Source organism: Martes martes, assembly GCF_963455335.1.
Source record: "Martes martes genome assembly, chromosome: 18".
NCBI lineage: Eukaryota > Metazoa > Chordata > Mammalia > Carnivora > Mustelidae > Martes > Martes martes.
The window spans coordinates 5,374,105-5,394,650 of NC_137906.1; the positions used below are offsets into that span (position 1 = coordinate 5,374,105).

The window sequence follows — 20,546 nt, forward strand, 5'->3', positions numbered from 1 at the left end:
ATAGAGCAATGCAAATAAATGATCTGCAAGCACACCTAACAATATGTCTCACAAAATTTGTTTGAAGCCCAGGGGTGTCCAGCTGGATCATTCGGTGGAATGAGTTGATTCTGGGGTTGTGAGTTCAAACCCCAAACTAGATGTAAAGATTACTTAAAAAAAATAAACCAAATAAATAAAAATATTTTTTGAAAAACCAAAGCCTAAAACAACAGTACATGCAAAAGGATTCCACTTAAGTGAAACACAAAACCAGACAAAACTAAGGTAGGTTGCTACAGGTCAGGAGAAGGGTCACCACTGGAAGTGGCTGCCTAGAAAGGAGCCCAAGGGAAGGAGCTTCTAAGGACATTGGCACCTAACGACAGCCCTTCTGAAAGCATGAGGAAACACGGACCTAGGGTCAGCCGGAGATGTCAATACTGTTTAGAACGGCTAGAACAAGGAGACAGAAGTAGCAGTAGGGACAGCAGACTGAAAGGACTATCAACCAACCTTAACAGAGTTAAAATAACTGAAATTATACAAATACAAATTATCCAACCACAACAGAAAAAAATGAGAATCAGTAACAGAAAGATACCGAGACAGTCCACAAGTATGTGGAAATTAAAACTACACACTTCTGCTATGACCCAGGAATCACAATACTGGTATCTCCCCAAAACATACAAAAACAAAATTCAAAGGGATCTATGCACCCCTATGTTTACTGTAGCATCACTTACATTAGCCAAATTATGGAAGCATCCCAAGTGTCTATAGATAGATGAATGGAAAAAGAAAATGTGGAATATAGAGAGAATGGAATACTATTCAGCTATAAAAAGAATGAAATCTCACCACTTGCAATGACATGGGCGGAGCTAGAATATTGTGCTAAGCAAAATAAGTCAGTCAGAGTGAGACAAATACCCTATGGTTTCACTCGTACATGGAACTTGAGAATCAAAACAAACAAGTAAAGGGGAAAAAATAACAGAAAGACAAAGGGAGAAACAGACTCTTAACTACAGAAACACAAAGATGGTTACCAGAGGGAGGTGGCAGGGGGATAGGAGGAACAGGCGACAGGGATTTGGAGCACACTCGTCAGCGACGAGCACTGGGTGTTATATGATAGTGCTGAATCATATACTGTAAACCTGAAACTAATACAACGCTGTATGTTAACTACACTAGAATTAAAATTAACAACTCACTTAAACTGTACATCTCTACAAAAGCACAGGACAAAGAAGAAATCACAAGGAAAATCAAAAAATGTTTTGAATTGAATGGAAATAAATACAAATCAAACTTTGTGGGCTACAGCTGAACTGACGCTTAAGAGGGAAATTTACGGGATTAAATGTTTCTATTAGAAAAGATCACAAATCAAGGATTTAATCTTCTGTCTTAAGAAACACAAAATAAAAACAAATTAAAATTAACACAAGAAAAAAGAAAGAAAGTTAAGAGTAAAAGTCGCTAAAAGTACAAGCTGGATCTCTGAGAGAAAGCAAAAAAAAAAAAAAAAAAAAGCTCTAGAGCTTGACCAATGGTTCTCCACTGCTAGTGACTGTGTCCCCACTCCACGGGGACTGATTACATCACAGAATTATTCCCGTTTTTATTTAAGATTTTATTTATTAATTTGACAGAGAGAGAGAGATCACAAGTAGTCAGAGAAGCAGGTAGAGAGAGAGGGGGAAGCAGGCTCCCCGCTGAGCAGAGAGCCCGATGCGGGGCTCGATCCCAGGACCCTGGGGATCATAACCTGAGCCGAAGGCAGAGGCTTAACCCACTGAGCCACCCAGGCACCCTGGAATTATGGCAGTTTTGATGGTCACAGTTAGGGAGATACTACTGGTATCTCGTGGGTAAAGGCCAGGAAAGCTACTACACCTTCTACAACTCATAGCATAACAGAGATACCCACAACAGTGAACTGTTTGATCAAAATGTCAATATCGACAAGCTTGAGAAACCCTGAGCCAGAGCAACCAAGAAAAATAGACACAAATTTAAAAAGACTGAAAATGAGAGGGGCATCACTATAGACCTTGATAATATTGAAATTTAAAAAAAAAAAAAAAACACGCTTAAGGCAAAGTAGACAGATTTCCTAAAAGACACAAACTGCTTAAGCTCAATCAAGAAGAAATACGTAGGGGCGCCTGGGTGGCTCAGTGGCTTAAAGCCTCTGCCTTTAGCTCAGGTCGTGATCCCACGGTCCTGGGATTGAGCCTCGCATCAGGCTCTCTGCTTAGCAGGGGGCCTGCTCTCCCCCCCCACCCTCTGTCTCTGCCTATTTGTGATCTCTCTGTCAAATAAATAAAATCTTTTTTAAAAAAATTTTTTTTAAAAAGGAAGAAGAAATACATAACCTGAACAGCCCACAACTATTAAAAGAAATTTAAAAATCAAAAAATAGACTGAGTTTAAAAACTTTCCATTATGGAAACCAAAAGGTCTAGGTGGCTTCACTGGCAAATTTCACGAAACACTAAAGAACAGAATAGTACCAAATCTACAAAAACACTGCTCCATTACATCACTTCCGAATTCATTCTATTGAGGCCAGTATTAACCAAAACCAAATACAAAGACATTTACAAGAAAAGAAGCCTTCTGACTCATATAGCTTAAAATCAATAATATATAGAAAGAATACATTATAACCAAATAGGGTTTATTATCCCAGTAATGCATGGCTGGTTTAACATTTGAAAATTAATATCAATCACCATTTTAACAGAGTAAACAAGAAAAACCCATATAATCATCTCTAGAGATATAAAAGATCTTTTTTTTTCTTTTAAAGATTTTATTTATTTATTTGACAGAGAGATATCACAAGTAGGCAGAGAGGCAGGCGGTGGGGCGGGAAGCAGGCTCCACACTGAGCAGAGAGCCCGATGCGGGGCTTGATCCCAGGACCCTGAGATCACGACCTGAGCTGAAGGCAGAGGTTTAATGCACTGAGCCACCCAGGCGCCCAAGTGGACCTTTTTCTTTCTTTCTTTTTTTTTTTAAAGAAGACCTTTTTCTTTAAAAAGATTTTATTTATTTATTTATCAGAGAGAGAGAGAGCGCGCGCGCAGGCGCACAAGCAGGGGGAGCAGCAGGCAGAGGGAGAAGCAGGCTCCCCGCCCAGCGAGGACAGTGCGGGACAAGATCCCAGGACTCTGAGATCACGACCTGAGTTGAAGGCAGACACTTAACCAACTGAGCCACCCAGGTGCCCCTAGAAAAGACCTTCTACAAATTCAACATCCAATCACTACAAGCACAGACACAAGAGAACTTCCTCCAACAGATGAAAGGCATCTACGAAAACCCCACAGCCAATCTACTGAAAGATCTGGACGTCTACTCTCACTATTCCTGTCCGACACAACACCCGAGGGTCCCAGAGAGCGCAATTAACAGAAGGAAAAGGAAGGAATGACACTGTCTACTTAGAAAGTCACAAAGACTTTACCCACAAGTTGCTAGAACTAGTAAGTGAATTTTAACTGAGTCACAAGATACAAGATCAGTACCTAAAAACTGGAGTTCTCTGGACTGGCCATAGTTGGAAGCTGAAATGTACAAGAACAGTCCTATTTTCAGTAACAACAAAAAACATTAAATATTTAGATGTAAATCTTACAAAATGTGCACTACAGGATCTCTCTGCCAAAAACCTCTGAAAAAAGGAATCTAGGAAAAGCTATAGAAAGCATGTTCATGAACCAGAAGAAGGGGCATGAAGGGAATGAGCCTGAATCAGCTGCACGGACTGACCACAGTATCTATCGGTATCCCCGCAGTTTTCTGAACAAATCACCAAGCTGATTTTTACAATTCATATGAAAAGATAAAGGAGCTAAAATAGACCAAATAATTTTGAGAAAGAACAACAATTCTGTAGGACTCCCACACTCTGACTTCAAGACTTACTATATGCTGTAATACTCAACACATGTAAAAGTTGGTGAAAGGAGACACAGAGATCAATGGAACAGAATATTCAGAGCCCTAAAAGTAATGCAATGGAAAAGAACCGTCTCTCAACAAACGCTACTGGAAAATCTGGATAGCCATACACTCAAGTTGGAACCAAACATCCTCCACACCATACAAAAGTTAGGCCTAAATTGATCGAAGACCTAAACGTAAAACTACACAATTTTTATAAAACATAGAAGATACGCATTTTCTAGCTCTTGCCTTCAACTGTACCTAAAGTACTACATTTCAAGCAATCTCTCCCTCTACAAACATCAGATTTCCAACCCTCATTTTCCAGTCCTCACCTTAAATCACCCAACCTACAGTCTCAAAAGGGGACAGGAAAGCTTCTATACTTGTGGCTGAGAATAACACAACTCTGAACAGTACCAAAGATGAAAGCAGACCTTTTTATTGTAAAAATAATCTGTGTTGAAAAAAACACTATTTCATTCAATAGTATTTATTAAATTTATGTCCATGTATTAAGAAGGTACTAACGGCTACTTTTATAAAGGCTAAATTTTTTCCAAAATTTTAACTGTTTAATTAAAACTCCACAGAACTGTCTCAACCTCTTAGCCATGTGATTACTAACATCACAAGAATAAAATGTACAAAACTGACGAAAAAAATAATAAAATTCACTTTGAAAGTTTAATATATGTACATAGGTATTCACATGACTGCAAATCAGAATAAATGCATTCATAAAACTTTCACAATGCTCCAGAATTCCTAAGAGTTTATCTTTTTAAGTGAGCTACAATTAGCAGGCAAATCACAAATCACAAGTAAAACGAGGTCTCTAGGACACTCACTAAAATGGCTAAAAAGAAGACGACTGACAGGACAAGTGTGGGCAAGGATGCGGAACAACTCGGGACTACTCATACATTGCCGGTGGAAATGTAAAATAGTACAAGCACTGTGCAAAACACTTTGGTGGTTTCTTACAAAATTAAATACCTACCATATGTCCCAGCTATGCCATTTCTAGGAATCTACTCAAGAGAAATGAAGGCATATTTCCATACAACAATTTGCACACAAAAATTCAAAGCAACGTTGTTTTTAAGAGCCCCCCCCAAAGCAGAAACAACCAAAATATCAATATACAAAGAGATAAACAAACTGTGGTAGACAAGCAATGGAATAATCCTCAGCAATAAAATGGCATTAGTTACGGATATATGTAACACGGTGGATGAATTTCAAAACAATTACGTGGAATGAAAGAAGCCACATCCCACCCCAAGAAAACAGTACATACTTTATAATGATTCCACCTACAGAAATTTCTAAAAAAATGGAAACTCATGTCAAATGACAGGAAACAGATCAGTGGTTGGCTGGGGAGGGCAGTGAATTGCAACAGAACACAAAGGAACTTGAGGGCTATGGAGATGTCATTATCCTGACTGCGGTAAAGACAGATTATGGGTATATACAGACAACGACACTAATCAGCTTTTATACTTTAAATATTTTCAAGTATTTTATGCACCTCTAAAAATAAAACGGACTATAAATATAGAAAACATTCTTCTCAACTAAAACCCAATGATGGGTATGGGCAAACTGCATCATTAAGCCACAACCTTTAACAAGCGAGCAGAAAAGATGTGGAACGAGGTGAGAAATAATACCCCAAAACTTATGAAAGTCTTACCTTTTGTAGATTTTTAAGATAATGATAACGCTTACACAGGTATTTTTTATTGCAGAGACAGAATATTCGAGGTTCAGAAGACCTCTTGTGTCTTGCAAATAACACTAGAAACTAGAACTGAATTCTAAATTGTGCCACAACTTTTGCTTGCCTCGCAAGAACATTAATGGCTCTTTTACATTTCCCCTGTAGACAGATGACTTATTTCACCGCCACATTTTGGAAATCTATCTTATTCCAGTGATAAATTATAAGCATGCATGCCAATCAAGGAACAATCCATAAAGCAGTATTAAATGAATTCAGGCAACTGATAAATTTGAATTCTAAACGCCAACAACTTCTGGAAAGAGAAACGGTATACACAGTATTACCTTGAATGTTGTATTGATAGTAATCAGGGTCCTCTGATTCTTCCTTTACTGTCACAGCTGCCATTTCCAGGGAAATACCTGCAAAAGGAAGTGAACGTACCTAATTACACTTTAGGGCAAGCAGGTAGATGAAGCAGGAAAATCTCTCCTGCCCTAATAACGCAGAGCAATGCATACATAAAGACTCGAAAGGACAAAAGTTTGCCAGGTATAGCAAAGGGGCAAAAATCATCTAAAATCCAAACTGTTTAAACAAAATTCTAACTGTTACTAATTTTCTGGGATTATTTGCTGCTAACTTTTTTCTCGGACGTTCTTATCTCTGGATTTGAAGAAAATTAGTCATACTTCTCTTTTCGCGCAACATTAAAATGCTTTTATAGGGTCACCTGGCTGGCTCAGTCGGTAGAGCACACGACTCCTAATCTCATGGCATGAGTTCAAGCCCCACACTGTGTGCAGAAATTACTACAGGAGTTAGAAAGACTTTTACAAACTGTTGAAAATCACGTGTAGGGGCACCTGGGTGACTCAGTCGGTTATGCTTCTGTCTTGGGCTCAGGTCATGGTCTCAGAATCAGACTTGGAGCCCCGCATCAGGCTCCATGCTGGGCACAGAACCTGCTTAAAATTGTCTCTCTCCCTCTCCCTCTGCCCCCCTCTGCAAGGTGGAAGGGAATGACTTGTAAACCTCAGTTGTAATGACTCAACACTCCGCAGTCAAGATGGCATAACTGTAAACCATTTTCGGAAGATACACTGATTTTTCTTCCTTCCTAATAAATCCCTTTATTAACAAGGGGACAAAATATACCTTTCTGCCTAACGCTGTGCCTACGGTTAGGACAGATAATTGAACATGGGCCTCTGAGGCTAGAACAAAAGCACACACCGTCCAACTGCACACGCGTGAAGGCTCAGTGTGCGGCTCTCCAGCGGCCTGACCCTGTGCCGGCGCAATGCGACGTGAGCAGCATGGAGAGAGTATCATCAACTGGAAACAGCCAGGCAGAGCGAGCTTTCCATACCAAGGGACACTTATCCCTAAAGCAACAAGCAATTACCAACAGGAGACGGGTGTGCTCCCCACGACGGTGGCTGAGAATAGTCTGGAACCCCTGAGATTCTGCGGGCTGTCCCTTTACCACAACGGTGCTCATCAGTAAAGTTAAGAGAAAAATGAAAGCAAACAAAAAAACGCAAATCCACCGGGGATTTAGACGCTTGAGGACTGAAGGTTCGCGCGGCCCCAAACAGGCGAACGACCTCACCAGCTAACGTCCTGACCGAAGGCAAAGGAAATGCAACATAACGGGCAATTAATTAAAGAAGGTATTAATTTTTGTGACAAGCTGTAGAAATGTGAACATGTGCATATTTTCTTTCGTGTTAGGAGTGTGTCTTTCTGCAAATGCAACGTATTTGGGGATATAAACTGCTCTCCGTTCTACTGTGCATTATTATTTTACTAGTTTTGCTCAGCTTCCGTTACCATGTATCCTCTAGAAAAAAGAATATTCAAATGGGCTGAGTGTGAATCTGAGACACAAATAACACAGCCCACGAATGGACATGACTGGACACTACCACGTCTCCCAGAGACAGGCACGAAGACTGTCGGGACCCTGGAAGCCCTCATTCTGGGGAGAGGCCAGAAACGACGACTCTGTGCGACAGAGAGCTGCATCCTGCCCGCAGAACAGCTGTTCTGTTCTCGGAAAGCCCAAGTGTGTGGAGGAGGGTGCGGACGGAGCAGCCAGAGGGAGTAGCCAGTGCGGTCACGACGCTGTTGTCCCAGTTCCAGACACACCCCCAGACCCTGCTGGAGCCTGGACTGCAAACCAGTCTGGCTCCTTGCAAGAACTCCCAAGGGAGCACAACAGGGAGGAGGCTACAAGGCCAGAGCAGAGACCATGAACCAGCAACGTCCTTTTGGCTTCTTGTCTGCATCTTGTCCCCATCAGGGTCACAGACCCTCCGTCAACCTGGTGAAAGCAGACCCTTCCCATAGCAAAGAGCAAACAGCAAGACCCAGTGGAAATTTTTCCACCACCACCAGAACCAGTTCTAACACGTCCCCGTCCCTTCAGACACCAGCACCACCCAACAGTCTGCCACCTCAGAAGTCAAAATCTAAGTTCTAGGGGTGGCAGCCAATTCCCGGGGTCGTTCCGCATCTGATACTTTATCATACTCCTCGTTACCAAGCTAGTGACGACAACCAGCTCATCTTTATGGTGGATTTTTCTCTACGGCTTCTTTCTCCTGACTGGACCATGACTGTTATACCCAAGACATATTTAAAAAAAAAAAAAAAAGTAAAATGGAAATATCAAAAGAAATTGCAGGATAAATTGAGAATATAAAGATATACAACATAAGGGAGAACAAAGAAACCTTGGAGTGCCCGGGTGGCCCAGTCATTAAGCATCTGCCTTCAGCTCGGGTATGATCTCAGGGTCCTGGGATCAAGCCCCACATCAGGCTCCCTGCTCAGCAGGAAGCCTGCTTCTCCCTCTCCCTCTCCCCCTGCTTGTGTTCTATCTCTCGCTGTCTGTCTCCCTCTCTCTCTCTCTGTGACGCATCAATAAATAAAATCCTTAAGAAAAAAGAAACCTCTGTGAGAGCAATGCTATTATATCCATACATAAAGATGGTTAAAGAATTCAATAAAACAGGACTTTTCTCAATTCAGCATGTTCATGTTTAGATAAAAACTATTCAGGAAATGACTATGTGAATAAAAGAGAAAACGATGCACAAAACGGTGATTTAGTTGCAATCAACTAAAAGCTAAACAGAAAACTGAGATCTCCTGTGGCATGAAAAAGAAAGGGAAAAACCTTCTGTAAAACAGTGTAATAGATTCAAATACTTCCTCCCAATAAAGATATTCAATGCTACCCTTCTTGCACATCTCCCAAAAAACCAGGACTTGGCCTACATGTAACATACACAGAAGTTCCCGTTCTCTCTCCTCAACACCCCTCTCTCACACAAGCACAATTAATACAGCCTCGCCCTGGGGCCCCCAGGTGGCTTGGCCGGCGCAGGTCAGGATCTTAGGGTCGTGGGACGGAGCCCCCCGTCGGGCTCTATGCTCAGCACGTAATCTGCTTGTCCCTCTCCTCTCTTGTGCTCAAATAAATTAAATCCTTAAATAAATAAATACAGCTTTCCCTTTCCCGAACTACCTACCCCCAATGCCAGTAGCTGCCCCCGAGCAAGGCAGGCAGCCGCATCACGGAGGCCCCGGGAAGCAAAGAAGGCTGGCAGAACAAGAAGGGGACTAACAGGAGGGGCAGGGACACCAAGGGCGGGCTTTAGGAGACTGCGCTAGATGAGGGGGCAAGCAGGAGTGGTGACAGCCCAGTGGGGAGGGTCAGAGCGGCAGTGAGGTAAGGAGGGTGGTGAGGAGCCATGGGTTAGACAACAAGACAGGGGTCACATGAAATCAATATACTAAGAATGTCTGAACTGGCAGGATTCTCATTCTAACAGAAGGGAATCATACAAGAAAAGGAGGGGGGAAACCCTTGGGATGTCGAAGATCTGGGCATGGAAAAATATAAAATGTAAATGAACGCATGTATGTACGTATGTGCATGGAAACACCCCCAGGCACACACACCGGTTCCCAAGCTTCATCGCTTCAGAAGCAGCGACATCCCAACTGCAGTGAGCACGTCCAGCACCAAGACCCTGTTGTCCTAACACCATTCAAAACGGAACCAGGGCTTCTCAGCATGGCAGACACTAGAGCCGGACTACAGAAAGAGCGAGATGAACCTTGACCACCTTTTACTGCAACAAAGTAAAAAGTTCTTGGGGCTCCTGGGTGGCTCAGTTGGTTAAGTGTGTGCCTCTCGGCTCAGGTCATGGTCCTGGGGTGCGGAGATGGAGCCCCACATTGTGCACCCTGCTCAATGGGGAGTCTGCTTCTCCCATTCTTGCTGTCAAGTAAATTAAAATAAAAAAACAACTTAAAAAAATGTGACACTAAAATAAAAAATTTTAAAAATAATAAAAAACGTATTCTTCATCTATTTCCCACGGTAGGATTTCTGCAGCGAACGAGCACTGCCTTGTAGACAGCAGCAGAATCACAGCCATCGCGCTCCCAGGCTGAATGGCAACCAGGAACTCCACTGATGGGAACTGCCAGTCAACTGCCATTTTATTAAGGCAGCAAAGGGTCAAGGAGCACGCGTACCTCAAAATGTAAGAAAGGGGCGCCTGGCTGGCTCAGCTGGTTGGAACTCCCGACTCTGAATCTCGGGGTTGTGAGTTCAAGCCCCATGTGGAGTATCGAGATTCCTTAGAAACGTGTAAAAATAACCAAATAAAGGGGCACCTGGGTGGCTCAGTGGGTTAAAGCCTCTGCCTTCGGCTCAGGTCATGTTCCCACGGTCCTAGGATCCAGCCCCGCATCAGGCTCCTCTGCTCAGCGGGGAGCCTGCTCCCCCCGCCCCACCTGCCTCTCTGCCTACTTGTGATCTCTCTCCCTCTGTCAAGTAAATAAATAAAATCTTTAAAAAAATAAAAATAAAAATAAACAAACTAAAATGGTAAGAATTACCAAAGCATCACCTGTAGAAAAGCAACAATTCGGCAATTGTTAAGAATCCCTCCAGCCGCTGATGCTAGCTCCCCTTCACTGAGTATGAGCAGAGTGTCGCCCGTCTGCCGGCACAACTTCATCTTTGTTGGATTTTTATCCCCCTTTCTTTCACCAGACTAAACATCTTCTCTTGCTTCTTGAATCTCTGATCATTAAGTCCAATACAACAACCCTTCGCTGTCTGTCTTGCAAGTAGCAATTCCCTGTGTCTCACATGTCCTCTGGCACATTTTGGCCGACGTTGCCATCCTTCACATTTTTAATTCTTTCTTAGCCAAATGTAGTACTTAGCAATTATTCAAAGGATTACTAACTTTTTCTTCCATAATGCTTTTAATCTAAACTCTTACAGTATCTGGAATCTTTCACACTTCACAAGGTCAAGTCAGACTCTCGGTATCTTGTGTGCGGTTCTCTCGCTGATTCTCTGGTGTTCTACACACATAATCCAACCGTCTACAAGTTAACGGTACCTCCACTTCCTAACTACTTACGCCTCATCTGTACTGGTTTGTACTAGAAACTGGTAAGAAACTGGTGAAAAGGTGCCTCTTTGTACTACGAAGGGTGCTCCCAAGGTTTTCTATTTAACACAACGAAGGGCTGGCATTTGCAGGTCTGTACGGTAGCTGAGCCATCAGGTTACGGATCTCTGCAGCCTTCTTGTCATCTACTCAGAGGATACATTATTTCTAATTTTTTTAGTAACATGAGAACGTGAGTGTAGAGGTTTTCTAATAATATCCTTGTGTTCCTAGATGAACCTCAAGTCTGAAGTTCACTGTATAAGGTGATTTCTTTTAAAGATTTTATTTATTTAAAAAAAAAAAGACTTTATTTATTATTTAAGTAATCTCTACACCCAACACAGGGCTCAAACTTAACTGCCCTGAGATCCAGAGCAGTGCCATGCTCTACCGACGGAGTCAGTCAGGCACCCCAAGATAACGATTTAACTAAAGTGAGAGCAGAGTAGGGCGCCTGGGTGGCTCAGTCGTTAAGCATCTGCCTTCAGCTCGAGTCATGATCCCAGGGTTTTGGGATCGAGCCCCACTTCAGGCTCCCTGCTCAGCGGGGAGCCTGCTTCTCTCTCCCAGTCGCCCTCCTGTGCTCCCTCTCTTGCTGTGTCTCTCTGTCAAATAATAAAATCTTTAATAAGACAAATAAAGTGAGAGCAGAGAGCAGGCTCTGCAACAGCGTAAACTCGGATATAACGAAATTACAGTTGGCTTCCGTCCCCTCTAAGAGGTCAAACGGAAAACGTCACTATTTTAGTGATATAAAACTGCATCTGACCCAATTAAAATTTCTGTACCGTAGCTATAGCCTCTGCTCAGGTTTTACAGTGCATATATGCCTTCATTAAGAAAATGCAGTAAAATGGGACGCCTGGGTGGCTCAGTTGGTTAAGCGGCTGCCTTCGGCTCAGGTCATGATCCCAGGGTCCTGGGATCGAGTCCCACATCGGGCTCCTTGCTCCGCAGGGAGCCCGCTTCTCCCTCTGCGTCTGCCTGCCTCTCTGTCTGCCTGTGCTCACTCTCTCTGACAAATAAATAAATAAAATCTTTAAAAAAAAAGAAAATGCAGTAAATGTCCCATTTCTCACTGTCAATCACCAAAGCTCATTATAATTTATATTCCCAGGAATAATACAATGATTATTACTTTGGCTCAGGTCATGATCCCGGTGTACGGGATCAAGTCCCACGTTGGGCTCCCTGCTCAGTAAGAAGCCTGCTTCTCCCCCTGTCTGTGCTTTGTCTCTCTTCCTCTGCCAAATAAATAAAATCTTTTAAAAAAAGAAAAAAGAAAAACATCTTAACAAAGAAATTGTAATCCAGTCAGGAAGAGCTGTATGTTTTATAAATAAGCCAAACCACCTGCGTCCTAGAAATGGACATGACAAGAAAGGAAACATTAAGTACAATGTCTAAGATCATGATCAGTTCTCAAAGAACCTGAACGGTAAAAATCAATTTAACTAGACAGTCGAAGTGGGAAAGGGGAAGTATTAAGAGACAGTGAAATAATCATATCCTTATTGTTTCGTATGTTAACAAGTAACAAAACCAAACCTTGAAATAACACGAGCTACAGTGTGCTGCTGGTCTAAGACTGGGATTCAAGTTTAAGGGAACAGAAATATACCTGGTCACCTGCTGTTTAAGAGAGGTGCTGAGGCGATCTGATGGGGACTAGATAACTTTTCAATAAAGGACACCCAAAGGACGCTGGGGCAGTGGGGCATCCACACACAGAAGGATGAAATCAGACCGTTCCCTGGCAACCCACGCAACAATGAACTCAAACGGGCCTGAGGCTTAGACATAAGAGTTAAAACTGTATAATTCAAAAGAAAACACAGCAGGGTAAAATTCCTCATGACCTCAGGTGAGGCAAAGAGTCTGGGTTTTCTCAGATGTAACACCAAAGCCCCTGGTGATGAAAGAAAAATTTGTAAAACTGAATTGCAACAAAATGAAAACACTTTTAGGCTTAAAGGGACACCATTAAGAAAATGAAAAAAACACAAGCCACAGAGTAGAAAACTACATTTGCAAAAGATGGTTTCTGATTAAAAAAACAAAAAAAACAACAAAAAAAACTATATCCAGAATATATAAATAACTTTTATAATTTTAAAAATTTCAATCAAAAGAAAATGGGGGAAAAAAGGGAGAAACAAAGAAGAAGGAAATCTTACCACCTGTGACAACACAGACAGACCCACAGGCCATTATGCTGAGTGAAATAAGTAATAAGTCAGACAAGACTAAAACAATATGATTTCACTTATATGTGGAATGTAAGAAACAAAACAAAGGAACAAACAAGACTCTTAAATACAGAGAACGGGTGGTTGTCAGAGGGGAGGTGTGTGGGGGGATGGGCAAAACAGGGAAAAAAGATTAAAAGGTACAAACTTTCAGTTATACGAAAAGTAAGTCATAGCGATAAAAAGTGCAGCATAGGAAATATAGTCAGTGCTGTAATAATGTTGCACGGTGACAGGTGGTGGCCACACTTAGCATGGTTGAACACCGAGTAACAGAGAGAATTGTTGAGCCGTTACATTTTCAGAGAGAATTGTTGAGCCGTTACATTGTACACCTGAAACGTAACATTGTATGTCAACTCAACTTCAATAATAAATAACAAAAAAAGAAAGAAAACAACAATTAAAGAATGAGCAAAAGATTTAAAAAGATGTTTCATCAAACTAATACAGGAGTAGCTAAAAAGTACATGAAAAATGATGTTCAACATCATTAAGAAAATGCAATTAAAATCACAATTCTAGGACATTCTAAAAAAGGCAAAACGATGGCGGCAGTAAAAAGGTCAGTGACGGATAGCCAGGTGTTAGAGAAGAGAGGCAGATGAAAAGGGAGAGGACAGAGGACTTTTAGGGCAGTAGAACTATTCTGTGTGCTACTACAATCATAGATGCACGTCACTATACACTTATCAAAACCCACAGGATGCACAAGACTGATCCCTAATGTAAGCTAGGGCTCTGGGTGATAATGGTTCACCATTTTTAATACCCTAATGTGGGATGCTAATCTTGGGAGGGAGGGTTTTCATGTGTAGGGTACAAGATACATGAAAACACCCTCCGTATTTTTTGTTCAATTTTGTTGTGAACCTAAAACTGCTCTAAAAATAAAGCGTCTATTTAAAAGCATAAAAAAAACAAAACCCCACACAATGAGATACCACGTCATACTCACTAGAATTGTTATAATAAAAAAAACAACAGACAATACCACATGTTGGCCAAGATATGGAGAAATGAAGCCCCCGTACACAGCTACTAAGAACCTACAGCCACTCTAGAAAACAATTTGTCAGTTGCTTGTAAGTTGAGCACAGAGTTACCAAAGAACCAGCAATTCACTCCGGGGTATCTATCTACCCAAGAGAAATGAAGACAGACGTATTTCCACACAAAAGACAAAGTTGTTAGGGGCGCCTAGGTGACTCAGTGGGTTAAAGCCTCTGCCTTCGGCTCAGGTCATGATCTCAGGGTCCTGGGATCGAGCCCCACATCGGGCTCTCTGCTCAGCAGGGAACCTGCTTCCTCTCTCTGCCTCTCTGCCTACTTGTGATCTCTCTCTCTGTCAAGTAAATAAACAAAATCTTAAAAAAAAAAAAAAAAAAAAGACAATGATGTGAATGTTCACAGCCATGTTATTCAGAACAGCCAAAAAGTGGCAACAACTCCAGTCTCCACCAAATGATAAATGGATTGGACAAAGAAAAGGTAGTGTATCGGGGCGCCTGGGTGGCTCAGTGGGTTAAGCCTCTTGCCTTCGGCTCGGGTCATGATCTCAGGGTCCTGGGATCGAGCCCCGCATCGGGCTCTCTGCTCAGCGGGGAGCCTGCTTCCCCCTTTCTCTCTGCCTGCCTCTCTGCCTGCTTGTGATCTCTGTCTGTCAAATAAATAAATAAAATCTTTAAAAAAAAAAAAAAAAGAAAAGGTAGTGTATCTGTACAACGGAGTAATATTCAGGTATGAATTACTTCTGCACACTATGACGATCTCTGAAGACGAGCCTCCCAACATATGAAACTCCCTATTGTAGGACTGCACTCATTTGCAATGTCCAAGTCACCTACAAAACCCAAAATTAGATTAATGGTGGGAAAAGGCTTTCTATTTGGGCACCAGGTTTCCATTTGGGATGACAGACATGTGCCAACAATACATGATGGTGATCTCTGCAAAACTCAGCATGTCCCCAAAATCACCGAATTTATACTTGGGGCAGGTAAATTTGGCAGCACACAAGACTGTACCTCAATAAACTTACCCAAAAAATCTGTATGTACAAGCATGACATTTAAAAATAAGAAACCGAACACCAAAAACACTGTAGAGTTAAAAGCAATCTCTTTGGAGAGCAGAAACGGGCAAAGGGGGCGGAGAGGGTAAGGAGACATTTGCTCAGCTTGTGTAAAAAGCACTTCAGAAAGAGCTGACATTTTACACTATTAATCCTATCTAACTGGGGGGAAACCTAGCAACAAATTTTGTTAACCAACAGGTAATTAGCTAAAAACTTCTGGCTAACATTCAGTAAAAAAAACTATCCAGGTTTTAGTAAAATATTTGGTAACACTAAGAAATAATGTCTGGGCGCCCAGGTGGCTCAGTTGATTAAGCTCAGTCTTTAGCACAGGTCCTGAGCCCAGGATCCTGGGGTTGAGGCCCGCATCAGGCTCCCTGCTCAGTGGGGAGTTTACTTCTCCCTCTCCCATTCACCCTGCTTGTGCTCTCCCCCCCAACTCTGTCAAATAAATAAATAAATAAAATCTCTTGGGAAATTTTTTTTTTAATTTAAAAAGTCACCGTTGGAATACCTTGGTTCGGTCTGCTTCTCGTCAAAACGTTATAGAAGAAGAAAAAATCACAGTAAATAATGAGTCAAAATCCAACCTTCTAAATTAAGGAAAAGGCTCTCTTACTTCATAGTAGATTCTAAAGGTGCTAGTACATACCAGAATCTTCTGTGGGCTCAGTTTTCACTTTGACAGGGCCACAGCTGAAAGGAAGAGAAGGCGGGATGAAGGTGTGCGCTGGTACCGGCCGTCCACGCGCCATCCACTCGCCAATACACAAAATCACTCACCTGACCGAGCTTAACGCAAACCTGACTCAACGTTAAATTTAAGTATTTATTTCTTGCGTAAATGTAACTTGTCCACTGAATTTAGTACTTTAATTCCCATCAGTCTTTTGGGAAGAAAGTGTTAACAACGTGGAGCAGCACAGTGACCTGCAAATTCCACTTTACTCCTCCTCCCAGTGTGGCCATCAACCCCTCCCTTTCGCTTCCCCCAATAACTACTTAGTCAAAAACTGCATTCTCACAGGAGCCCAAATGAATCAGCTGAATATTAACCTTCAAGACGTGTGATACTGGCCTTTTTAATATTCTAATACCTCAAGATTCTAAAAACTAAAGGCGCTGGGGTGTGGAGGTTTACTCGGACCGATCAACTGCACATTACCTTCCACCGGGAGACAGCATGGACCTTTCAGCGTCTGTCACCATCACGCGACCACCTATGTACAAAAAAAACGTAAGATTTAGGTTTCGCCAACACTTTCAACAGGACTCCTATTTCCAACGTTCTTAAACAGAGAATGGGCGAGGGCAGGAGCGCCTGCAGCTCTGGGTCGCGCTGGACTGAGTGCCGTGTGAATCCGCGCACAACAGCGGCCTTCACTCTCTCCCCGGAGGGAAGGAAGTGAAGGAGCGGACCGGCCAACAAGCAGCTTTCACCCCCTCAGCCACCAGCACGCTCTCCCCTTAAGGAAAAAGCTCACATTTTGATCGGTGAAACGAACACAGCAATGTACTATGACTCCAGCAATCCAGGAACGCCTCCAGGGGCACAGGAACAAAGATTGCCGGCAGAGGTACGTCTGGCTTGGAGTTGGCGAACAGTGACTGCCTGACAGCAACGGGACTTCTATTTGGGCGTGATGAAAATGTTCTGAAATTGGGGCACGCTGGGTGGCTCCGTGGGTTGAGCCTCTGCCTTTGGCTCAGGTCATGATCCCAGGGTCCTGGGACTGAGCCCCGCATGGGGCTCTCTGCTCAGCAGGAAGTCTGCTTACACCCTCCCCGCCCCCGCCTGCCTCTCTACTTGTGATCTCTCTCTGTCAAATAAATAAATAAAATCTTTAAAATAAATAAATAGAAAATTTGGAATTTTAATAAAACAAAACAATAAATCTTTACTTTCTCAATCTTATAGAGAACATCTACAAAAAAATAATAGCGAACATAGTGACAAGAGCTCAAATGTCTTCCTCCTAATACTGAGAAGGTGAGGTCTGCTATCACCACTTCCATTCGGTATTGTATTGGACATTCTGGCTAGAAAAACAAGATTAAGAAATAAAAAGCATCCGGCCTGCAAAGAGGTAAACCGTCCCGATTCACATACAACGTGATCCACTGTGTAGAAAGTCCAGAAACAAACAGGCAGGGTCCACTGACTTTCAACAAAAATGCCGAAGCACTTCCAGGGAGAAAAGATGGTCTTTTAAACAGATTGTGCTGGAACAACTGAAAAGCCACATGCAAAAAACGCAATTTACAGCCTTACTATGTGCCATGTACAAAAATTAACTCAAAACTGACCATAGATCCAAATGTAACAACTCAGGCTATAAAACTTATGGAAGAAAACATGATACATCCTCATGACCTTGTGTTAGGCAACAACCTTGGATACAAGATCAAAAGCACAAGTGATAAAATAGACCAAACTCTATAGAAATTAAAAACTTCTGTTCCTTACAGAACATGGTTAAAAGACAACTTGTAAAACTGGAGAAAATGTATTAAATCTGTATCAAAAATATAAAAAGAACTCTTACAACTCAGTAACAAAACTACAAATAACCCAATAAAAACACGTGGAAAAGACCTGAACAGACCTTACTCCAAAGGATACACATGTGGTCGCTAAGCACATGAAAAGATACTCAACTTTCCAAACCACAGTGACACACCACTTCACACCCATTAGGATGGTTAAAACCAAAATGACAGCAGCAAGTGCTGACGGGGCTGTGGAGAAACCAGAAGCCTCAGACGATGCCGGCAGGGACATAACACGGTACAGGCACCTAGAGGGCAGCTTGGCAGTGTTTCTAAAGCTAAATGTAAAATGAGTCTATGACTTAGCAAGTCTACCCTAGGCATGTATACTGAAGCGAAATTAAAGCGTATGTCCAGACAAAAACTTGACTCAAGTAGGTCTATGGCAGTGTTATTCCTAACAGCCCACTGAAACCATCTAAAGGCCTATCAACCCATGAATGGACGTGAGAGGTATATACAAATGTAGGAATACTTACCATTCAGCAAGAAAAAGGCAATAACTAATATATTTTTTAAGATTTTTAAATTTTATTTGACAGAGAGAAACACAATGAGAGAGAGGGAATGCAAGCAGAGGGAGTGGGAGACGGAGAAGGTGGCTCCCCGCCGCACAGGGAGCCCGATGCTCCCTGCTCGATCCTAAGACCCTTGGATCAGGACCTGAGCTGAAGGTAGATGCTTAAGAACTGAGCCACCCAGGCGCCCCAGGAAATAACTCATACACCTAACAATCTAGATGAGCCTTGGGGCACCTGGGTGGCTCAGTGGCTTAAAGCCTCTGCCTTCGGCTGAGGTCATGATTCCAGGGTCCTGGAATCGAGCCCCGTATCGGGCTCCCTACTTGGCGGGGAGCCTGCTTCCCCCTCTCTCTGCCTGCTGCTCTGCCTACTTGTGATCTCTCTGTCAAATTAATAAATAAAATCTTAAAAAAAAAACCTAGATGAGCCTCAACTGAATTATGCAGAGTGAAAGAAGACGATCTCAAAAGCATCCACACTATATATCTAATTTATAGAACATTCATGAAAACAATAGAGATGATGAAAATATTCTGAAATTAGATGGCAAGGACAGTAAAACTTTGTGAACTCTGTCACTGTGAAGTTACTAAAGCCCAAGGAATTCTATACTTAATACAGGCGAATTTTATGTCATGCCAAGTATACAACGTGATGAGAAGAAAACAAAGGTTATTGAACAAAAAATAAAATATGGGTGTGTATATATTATTTTTCCTTTCTTCCTTACACTGGTTAAGAGACTGCTAATGATAATGGTCATTTATTTTCAAAGTCTCAAATAAACCTGCCTCCAAAGGGCACTAGTCTTCTAAAAATCACTTTTCCCTTCAAATGCAATGGCTCAAACTTCCCAAAAGGAAGTCCTGTTGAAATCCTCCTCAGTCTTCAAGAGTCGAACTTGCCCTCTTCAACTTCAAAGCCTTCCTGGGTTATAAACGAATGCTTCCTCCAATAAACTCCCACAGCATTTTCTCTAACCATTTGTACAGTATGTAGGCTATGCTCTCGCTGTGGGGATTTTCTGAGTTTTTTGTCTCTTCCATTAAACTACCAGCACGCCAAAGCCTGAATGCTTGAGGCACAGCTGTGCATCCACCCTCCCCACCCAATCTTGTGCCCAAAAATTCTGCACCTGCTCAATGACCACTAGGTAATGAAGTCATCCTCTTAATTCTGGGAAATGAGGGCAGAGCCAGTGTATGATCGAACACGTTGCCAGGGTAAAACCTTGACTACATCATAAGGAAAGTAACAGAACTAAAGACAAAAAAAGAAGTCTCTACTTTTTCAGTTCAGCGACTTTTCACTGGTTGTATGTAACACCCTACTCCTAAGATGTCTTACATCATATTCTCAAAATAAGAGAAATCAGTAAAATATGTTTAATTTGGCCAAACAGGTTTAGGAACTATCTGGAAACAAAGTAATCACTTACCTAGGTGCTTCTTTGGCTCTAGGAAAGGTCTGCATTAAAACAAAATGAAAAACTACACATGAATATACAAAACAAAACTACAGTAAAGCAAAAATTTAATTGACTTCTAAAGTAAATAAGAATTTTTAAAATATAATAAACTGAATATTCAATTTTATATACTAAACTGTTGACAGAAAAGGGATAAAGTACTTCACCTCTTAATGATAAATGAAATCCCTGCTTTGTTCTCTAAAATCCATTTCAGGGTGGCAAGATCATAGTTCTCGGGGTGTTTAAAGGCAACTCCTTCCGGAAGCCCCTGCACGACCACAGCAGACTGATCACGTAGCATCTTCTCATACGGAACAGGTACCACTGTTGATTTGCCTAAAGCTTTCCCTGGGGGTGAGGGACAGAATTGAGGTAGGAAGAGGATAAACATCATTAAATGTGAAGATTTAAAAAAATCATCATTAGTTTATCATGGCTTAACAAACGGCATTCATGCTGTTTTGTAATATCCTATTTCCAAACAAATTCAAAATACCAGAGGGCCC

The 20,546-nt window shown here is 42.0% G+C and overlaps 1 protein-coding gene across 4 annotated transcripts in view; it reads right to left on the reverse strand.

Moving 5' to 3' along the window:
• The window catches only part of GTF2I (general transcription factor IIi), a 106,870-nt gene that overhangs the window by 52,790 nt on the left and 33,534 nt on the right, over window positions 1–20,546 (reverse strand). For all 4 annotated transcript variants that reach the window (XM_080829788.1, XM_080829787.1, XM_080829786.1 and 1 more), the window contains exons 5-9: window positions 20,205–20,388; window positions 20,008–20,036; window positions 16,664–16,718; window positions 16,151–16,194; window positions 6,025–6,102 (exon numbers count right to left, since the gene is read on the reverse strand). In XM_080829788.1, coding sequence (XP_080685914.1) covers window positions 6,025–6,102; window positions 16,151–16,194; window positions 16,664–16,718; window positions 20,008–20,036; window positions 20,205–20,388 — 390 coding nt within the window. The remainder of the gene's footprint in view (window positions 1–6,024; window positions 6,103–16,150; window positions 16,195–16,663; window positions 16,719–20,007; window positions 20,037–20,204; window positions 20,389–20,546) is intronic.